Source organism: Glycine soja, chromosome 17 (genome assembly GCF_004193775.1).
Source record: "Glycine soja cultivar W05 chromosome 17, ASM419377v2, whole genome shotgun sequence".
Taxonomy (NCBI): Eukaryota; Viridiplantae; Streptophyta; class Magnoliopsida; order Fabales; family Fabaceae; genus Glycine; species Glycine soja.
The window spans coordinates 3,528,948-3,537,730 of NC_041018.1; the positions used below are offsets into that span (position 1 = coordinate 3,528,948).

The 8,783-nt window shown below is 35.2% G+C and overlaps 1 protein-coding gene across 2 annotated transcripts; it reads right to left on the reverse strand.

The window, feature by feature from the left end:
* Positions 1 to 142: 142 nt before the first annotated feature.
* On the reverse strand, positions 143 to 7,026 carry LOC114393103 (3-oxoacyl-[acyl-carrier-protein] synthase II, chloroplastic-like). 2 transcript variants are annotated; one of them, XM_028354363.1, is made up of 14 exons: positions 6,592 to 7,026; positions 5,143 to 5,348; positions 4,860 to 5,063; positions 4,499 to 4,609; positions 4,292 to 4,387; positions 4,095 to 4,140; positions 3,930 to 4,009; positions 3,100 to 3,168; positions 2,725 to 2,809; positions 1,500 to 1,654; positions 1,290 to 1,370; positions 1,137 to 1,196; positions 886 to 1,039; positions 143 to 784 (listed from the first exon to the last, which is right to left on the reverse strand). In XM_028354363.1, exons 1-13 carry the CDS (start codon positions 6,749 to 6,751, stop codon positions 926 to 928), a joined length of 1,467 nt encoding a protein of 488 aa, XP_028210164.1. In that variant the 5' UTR covers positions 6,752 to 7,026; the 3' UTR covers positions 143 to 784; positions 886 to 925. The 2 variants fall into 2 exon arrangements, with proteins under 2 accessions (XP_028210164.1, XP_028210165.1); XM_028354364.1 differs by having other exon boundaries at positions 881 to 1,039; positions 6,592 to 7,010.
* Positions 7,027 to 8,783: the final 1,757 nt, after the last annotated feature.

Consider the following 8,783-nt stretch of genomic DNA (forward strand, 5'->3'; position numbering starts at 1 on the left):
ATATTTTGCTTAACTTCTTTTAAGGAGAAAAAAAAAGAACCAAATAAGAATAAGAATAAAGACAACTACATGCATTATACAAATTCTTAAGAAATTCTCACTTGCAACTATTTTCTTTTCTTCCTATTTCAACTAATTTATCAAAAAGATGAAATAATAACGTCTGTTGCCATATGTTGGAATCTGTTGAACATATGAATTCTAATTGGTGTTGCCAGAGTGTCTAAAGATATAATATAATAAAATGTCTTTGGATGACACAGGCCCTATATCTATAGACTATAGCCACTTCCACTTTGGAAAACTCAAAACCCTCATAAAATTGAAATCACCCTCCAGGGTATATAAATTCCAGTGAAACTGAAAAGGCATAATCTATTCGACGAGTCCGCTAAACAATCACTGAAATTTGGTTATTGCCCAATGCCCAGAGCCATGAGGGTCTATTTGTACATGGGAATAAAACAAAAGACTGTATCCATCCCATCAAAATGGTTGTTAAACGGTTACATCAAAAGTGGGTCAACTCCTACTCTAGCCATTCATGGTAAAGATAGGATTTTATGGTAGTGGATAGATAGCGACTCACTCTCTCCCACCAGGAGCACCAGATAATGATAATCTATCAACACTCTGATTCTGTAGGCACACAACCAACCCCATCCCAAAAAACAATGTTTCTCAACAGTTACTGATCCAACCAACTAATCCACACCGCATATATTCTCAACCAACCAAAACACTGGAGTTAGTATGCAATAAACATTGTCTGGGTACTCAGTAACTGCAACATAAAACATAAAAACAAACATAAGAATGGAGTAGAAAAGAAAAAAAAGAGGAGGAAAACGTAACCACCTCCCTTTTAACTGATATATACCTTACCTTATAATAATAAGAAAGTACTGCTCTGAAATCTGTTTCACTAGTATGGTGCAAATATGATTGAAGAATTGTGACCCCCAAAACCAAATGAATTCGACAAGGCTGCCTTGACATCCAGTCTCTCTTTCTTTGAGCCAACAAGCACTTTAGCATCCTTTTTTTTCATTTGACCAAATTAGATAATTTTACAATTTATAAAAAATGCGACAAAAAAATTTAAAACAAAAGGGATATTGCAACAGGTAACATACCACTCCGTTATCTGGGTTTTCTAGGTTGATATTGGGATGAACCCACCCTGTCCTAATTGCCTGCATTAAGGAAAAATAAAGCTTATAAATATCTAGTTGTGAAACTTTAGCTACTACACAAATTTCATAAAGAAGTGATTATTAGCTTTAAACCTGTATTGTGGCCACAGCTTCCACACCGCCAGCTGCCCCTAGTAGATGACCAATCATAGATTTTGTAGAATTCACTCTTAACTGTATTATGATCAGCAACAGCATTAATCAAGAAATTTTTTTTTAAAAAAAGGAAATCATAATACCTTTCAAATTTCAATTGGCTATTAATTGAACAATAGCAATAATATCATGTAAAAGGAAATTTACCTCGGGGTTTTGACCAAAACAATGCATTAGAGCTTGGTACTCCTTAAGATCTCCAGCTGGTGTGGATGTGGCATGTGCATTTATGTAATTCACATCCTCTTTTGATACTCCAGACTGAGCTAATGCCTTTTCAATGCACAGTATAACACCAGCCCCTGTTTGAGATGGAATAAAGAAAACATAAGCGCAAGTGTAAGCCTGGAATGATCTGCAGGGGCACAAAGCTATATTCTAAACAAAGCACATAATTATTAAAAAGTTATATCAACATGAGCCAAAAAAAAAAAAAACATTCACTCCAGAACCATAGAAAATGTGGCAGGATGTATATAGTTACTCTCTTTGACTATACTGGAATTGTCAAGATATAAGTGTATAATTACATTCCAGTGCTTTTTTAAGATGATAGGAAGACAAGGGTTATTGGCCGTCTAAACCACACTGAGAATTTGTAACATTACAAAGGAATAACACAAGTTATAAAAGATGAATATGAATACAGAAACTCCACATTCGCATTAAAGTGAACAGAAAATCATACATACACCAAAACATGCCTTAGCAGAATTTAGATATGACAATCACTGCAGACTGTAATTACACTCCAAATGAAAAATGATAGCCACTTTCAATCAGCTATCTATATAATCTTCAATTATGTAGTTCAAAACTAATTAATAAAAAAGCCCTTGCAAAGACAAGCAGCAGTGAAGGGAAAACTGATTCCATGAGCAGCAAACTACGTTCATTTCCACTTCCACTTCCTCCATTTTCTATTTCTAGGACATGTCATGCACAAATACAAGATGCACTTGCATTTCTAGACAGAGCATCAGGTTCACATTTAAAGCACTCATTTTTCAAAATTCAAACTGATATGCTACAGAAATAGAAGCTTGGGCACCCATATGAATGAGAGAGCTGAAACATAGCACGAACAAATGAAAGCTAGACCAAGGATATGCAGCTTTAAGCTTTTACACTATTAATTTATTATCATAAAATAACTCCCAACAATTAAGCAAGAATATTCAACTACCAGGAAAACACCAGTTAAAATATAAATTCATTATGAAAACACAGACGTGCAAATATGTCTTACTTCACATTTCAGACCTAGAAAATGATTGAGATATGTTTACACAAAAGTAATTGACACAGAACAAATGATTTATGTTTTTAAGATTATGTGAATATAAAGGGCTTTAAACATTTAAGATTTTACCATCAGGACGCGGCTCAGTCACATGATATGCATCACAGGTGAAACTTCCACCAAGGAATTCAGCATATATGGTTGCACCTCTTTCCTGCAATGTAAAAAATTGGAATACAAGAAGTTACTTAAATACATTGTCAAAAGTGATAGATGCATTTAATTTTGTGATGATATACACATCAAATAAAGATTGGGAAAAAATGAGTAGTAGTAGGAAGTGGCAATGGCAAGTTTTAAGAACAAGCCTAACAGGCTGACATAAGATAGAAGTGATGCATTAAGTGTTCTAATATTGTTGAAAGGAACAGAAGGATGAAAGTAAATCCTAACACACAGTATGACTTGTTTTATTCTCAAATTATAACATCAAATTAGAAGTACCTTAGCATGCTCCAGTTCCTCTAAAAGCAAAACTCCAGCCCCTTCACCCATGACAAATCCATCACGGTTCTGTAATATCATAACCACAAGTGGATGGTTGGTAACACAAGAGCACAACAAGATGAAGGAAAGCATAAGCATTCAAACCAAAACTGCAAGCACTGCAATTTTTTAAAAAGGAAAAGGATATTCAACTCACTCTATGTATATCGCAATTAGAAAATAAGCAGGCAGGTAAAATGTATGGAGGATAAGGAATCCTCACACCAAATAAAGATTATAAAACTATTGTGTAGAAGGGCTGTCTGATCTCTTTTATTTGAAATAGCGATTTCCTTAAATAAACCATTTGCTGAGCTAAGAACCACAAATATGACAATTTTTAAAAATCAAAATCAACACAGCTATAATGAAACTAGCATAAAATAAAAATCTTAAATTGCATGAGATGATTCATGTTTTGAAATAAACAAGTCATTAGAGACATAATAAAATGTTAAACTCTATCAAACTATTATAATTCCAATTTGTCCATGCCTAACATGGCTTCTACACAACTCAGTTATAAAAGTTAAAAAAATTCAAAGTGTCCATGCCTAACATGGCTTCTACACAACTCAGCTATTGTTTAGAAGTGTCAGTGCTTCAAAGGTACTGAACACTATCTGATTGGTTTAACAAAAAATTTTGCAACATTCAAGGTTAGGTTGATGCACTAATATGACCCTTCGCAATGTTACAACAGTTTTAGTAGTTATATCTCTAGATTACTAGGAAAAACTCATCCAATTATATTGGGGGGGGGGGAGTAAGTGTATTTATAGTATTACAATGTCCCAAGGGCGTGAAGCTTTGGTAGGATCAGTATTCCTTTGTGAGAGTGCCCTGCATGCCACAAAGCCTCCCAAACCTGCACCAATGATTGCGGGATTAATATCGTATTCATGGCATGATAACTACGCTTAAGCCACAAAGAATAAGTAACAAAAGGATACCAATTGGTATAATAGCAGCATCTGAGCCTCCACAAAGCATCACATCCTGCAGACAAATTTCATGTTTATAGTAAATTTGTTAGCACCTTTTGACAAAATGAGAGTATCATAAACCAACTTTTGTTCAAAAAGAAAAGGTAATGGGAAAATATGAGAAATCTAATATCCAAAGAGCACATAACAAAGCTTTTACTTACAGCTTCACCTCTAATGATATGGTTTGCTGCATTCAATATACAAAAGTTACTTGTAGCACAAGCTGTAGAGATAGAATAATTAGGGCCCATCCATCCCTACAATCCATAAAAGAAATCATTCATTGAAAGCTTGAGATAACATGGCCAGGAAAAGGAGAACAAGCTTATGACGAAAAATCACTGTGCCCCAAGATCTTTTAAACATACCAGATCCATTGCAAGCATGGCAGAACCCATATTTGTTGTTGCAAAAGGTACACAAAAAGGATTCATCTTCTTATATGAGATTCGTAAAGCTTCGATGGCATCATTGAAAACCTGTTTAATACACAAAAGTACAACAAAACAGTAAACAAATCAATGCAATAAAATTACAAAATATAATACGATTCTGGCTCCTTTCTGATTGCATTTTACAGCAAGTTTGATACACACGACCAGCAGGTGTCACAACTTCTTAAAGATGTTATGATGCTTCTGCATATAAAATCAAACTACTGAATGTTGCCAAAGTCATTTTTTCTCAAGTATTGAATCTCAACATAAAAGAGAGTCAAAGATCAGTTACCTTCATGCCACCCATTGCTGACCCAATCAGAACTCCACACTTTTCTTTATTTAACTCATCCATTACATCATCAGTAATTCCACCATCAACCAAGGCTTTTTTGCCAGCTGTCAGCATATAGAGCATAAATTTATCCATTCTCTTAGAAAGTTTTGGTGCTACCCAGCCATCAGTTGAGAAAGACTTGATTTCACCAGCAATCCTCTGGAGACACATAACATTTGAGAACAAAATCTACAGCAGGCACCAACTGAAAATACAATTTGAATTAAATACAACATACTGTTGGATATTCTGCACAATCAAATGTTTCAATCTCGCTTATGCCACTAGCACCATCAAGCAAATTATTGTAGAAGATATCTGGCTCATGCCCAAGTGGTGTAACCACACCCAATCCTGTCACAACCACTCGCCTTTGCTTCATGGGAGGTTTTTTTATTGTCGTGATCTCTTGGGTAGGTTGCAAAGCTACAGCCATTGTTTTACCTTGAAATTAACAATTCCAAAGGCATAGATCAGCACTCAATAATTCTTAGGTGAAATATGAAGAATCATGGAGTTCAAAAATTGGCTTCCTTCTACATCAGCACAACTTTGGAGTTCAAATTCACTGGCAAATGCCTATCATTCACAAGAGTAAATGTCTACCACTTGGAAATTTGTATCTTTTAATTTTCAAGGAACCATAATCCTAAAGGTGCACATTAATATTAGGCAGGGAATTTGACGGCCAGACATGAATATGCTTTTCAGGGAATTTTCAAGAATAATAATAGGTTTAAGTAAACTTTGTTACAAAAATGTTATTAAACCTCATCACAAAGAAACGGGCCTAAATTTGCTTCCACTGTTTTAAATTTTTAAATAATAATAATAATAATAATAATAATAATAATAATAGAGATCATTGAGCCAGACACTCCTCCCAAGCAGCTACATGATGAATCAGCATAGACATTAACATGTCCAAACTCCAGAGAGTTTAAAATACAAAAGAACAAGGAGCCAAACCATTTGTCATGTAGTTTCTCACTATTCTTCATCCTCCCTTGTGTCTTAAGTCTTAGCATACCACCACCAATATTATAAAGGCATTAAACACGTCACAATATTTGACACACAGAGAAGAAGCATGGGAAAAACAAAGCCAAAGTGCCCATACGTGGGGCGACGTTTTCAACTTTTGGCACATGAAACACTTCACCGCAACTGATATTATTTCAGGAAAAAATTAAGAGGAATAAGAAAAACCCATAACTGCCTTGTCATATTTAAAGTAATCCTCCGTACACACACACACGATGAACAACCTCCATGAATTTGCAATGACTACAAAAAACGAAAACTAAAAATTATTAATCAAAACTTAAGAAATGGTTTTCATGTGTGTCCGTACTAGAAAGGCAAAATAGTGATGTGACGCACGAGTGACTATCCAGAGCTAACCTAACCAAAACAACTTTCCTCAACCAACGAAGCAGCAGAGCAGGTAACAGACAAGCTTCGGAAATTAAACCAACAACCCCACTAAATTAAAAAAAAAAAAAAACAAAAAACAAAAGATCCAAACTGAACACACAGACTCTAACAAGCATAAAAAAAAATAAAAAATAGAAAAAAACACATCCTTGAGTTCCAGAAAGCAGAACCAGATTCAACGATTGAATTAACTTAAGAAGAATCTGAGAAATCGCGGCGAGAGCAGAGATTTGAAAAAAGAGAGGAATACCAGAATGAGTGGATCGACAAACGTTGAATTGAGAGTAGCGAGACTTTTTGGAGGAGCGGAACATTGCGTGAGGGGTTTTGGTGCGGTCGGCGTGGCACGTGACTGACATGCAAGCAGCAACGAGCCACGTGCAGAGGGAGGAGGTGGTGGTCGAAGCCATGAATGAAATTAAATCCAAGGGTGTGGTTGCAAGCGAGCGAGAGAGTGAATGAGGCTAATCAACAGAAAGTAGAAACGACGAGACACATCAAAGTGAAGTGACGCGTCGTCGTTTTGGTTTCAACGAAGGGGGTTATTGAGATTCTGAGAAACCTCGGTCTTCACTAATGCATTCCGTCTCACTCTCCAACACGATGCTGCTGCGTTTCTGCAATCTGAGTCCTTCCTCTCTCTCTCTCTAATGAGTAATGACACACACTAGTGAAAATAATAAGAATCACATTTTTAAAGAGACTGTATTTTACTTTATTAGTCTTACCATTTGCTTTCATAAATATGATAAAGATTTATTTCTTTTTAATTTAGAGAAAATAAGTTTATGAGTATCAAAAGATACTTTTAAGAATTGAGAAATCATTTTATTTGTTAATCTTATAAATAAAAGATACAAAATTTATAATAACTCGTAAATTTTACTTATATAATTAAAATAGACCCTCTTAGTTCAACAATCACTGTGATGACGTATTATGTTCTTAAAATCACATCCAAAGTGTGAAAAAATAATGATATATGAAATCAAACACATTATACAATAATTACTTTAAACTTTTCATTGATTAAGTTTTTATACTAATACTGTAAAAAAAAGTGTTTTTACACTGGCCATTAAAATCTACAAATTAAATTAAAAATAATATTTGATGAATTAACAGTATAAATTTTTTTATTGATAGAGTATATATATTAAATTTAAAAGAAAACTGTGCAATATTTTACCCCTTTCTGATTGGTGCTGGTTAAGATGTCATGGGATTCCTTTTTGTTTTGGAATATGGTGGAGACTTGAATGAACTGGCGTGATTTACTTTGTTTTGCCAAAAGGAAAACGAAATGAAATCCGAAGTGGGAGTGTATCATTTTACAAAGCAACAATGGAATGGGATAAAATTATTTGGATTCTTTTACTTTTATTTTTAATTGTTAATTGTGGAGTGTGGACCAGTGGGATTCATGACCTAAATGTGTGTGGACAAAGAAGCCTTGGACTCTTACCGTCCTAACTCCTAAGTCAGGGTTTCCTCAGAATCTTACATCACTTTAAAATAAAAACACCTTATTTTCTAAATTTCACTCACTCACTCACTCACCTGGCTATCATTCTTTTTAAATTATTAAATCTTTTAATTTCATCCTTAAATTATACTAGTACTATTCGTTTTCTGAATTACTTACTACTTCCGTGTCATCCCAGTTGATTCACCGGCCAATGATTCTTTTTAGGCATTAATTTATTTAGGGTGTGTTTGAATGGGATAATTTAAAATTTTAAAAAATATTAAATTTTGAAAATTTTAAATGTTTTAATTTAAATAATTTTATTTTTAAAATTTTGTGTTTGGATACAATCTCTCTCGTCAACAATCACAGAATTATCATTAAATGACAGTCCCGAATTTTCCTCCACTTGACATTGGCTTTGCTTTTTTGATGTGGCAGACCCGTTCGGCTGGGACCTATTCCTGCGCTCCATAGCCTCTCGATGTTCGTCATCTCCGCCATCATATTCACTAGCCTCTTGATCTCCGTCGCCATCGAAATCAAAGAGACGCGATGGCTTTGGCGGCGCTACAAGACTCCACTCCAGTGGCTTATGTCTCCCCCTTGGGACACGTCCCTCTAGTCATGTTTTCTTCTAATCTTACGTTTTCTACCTCTCGTGTTTCCTTCACATGTTGAGAACTGTCATTGTTGTCGTACGACATCGTCGTAAGCTTGTTTTCTTTCGACTTTTTTACCATGCGATTTCCGCCTTCATGTCTTTCTTGTGGCTTGAGTTCTCGCAATCTTTCCAAGTTCTCGCGATCTTCTTCACCATGCTCGCATTCTCCGTTATGTATGGCTACCGCTTTTGGACATTAGCGGCGGCCTCCGATGGATCTCATGACGGTGCTTGACGTTGGCAATAACATGAGCGGCACGAAACTTCACATACTAAAGCGTACGATGCGGTTGGTTATGTCTTCTCTCGA

Excerpts from the sequence above, each read along its gene's own strand:
- LOC114393103 (XM_028354363.1), bottom strand. The coding sequence starts at position 6,751 with ATGGCTTCGACCACCACCTCCTCCCTCTGCACGTGGCTCGTTGCTGCT. Across the intron at positions 2,810-3,099 it reads AGGAACTGGAGCATGCTAAG|GAAAGAGGTGCAACCATATA; the intron begins GTACTTCTAATT and ends TTTACATTGCAG. Across the intron at positions 1,371-1,499 it reads GTTTTGGTCAAAACCCCGAG|TTAAGAGTGAATTCTACAAA; the intron begins GTAAATTTCCTT and ends ATCATAATACAG.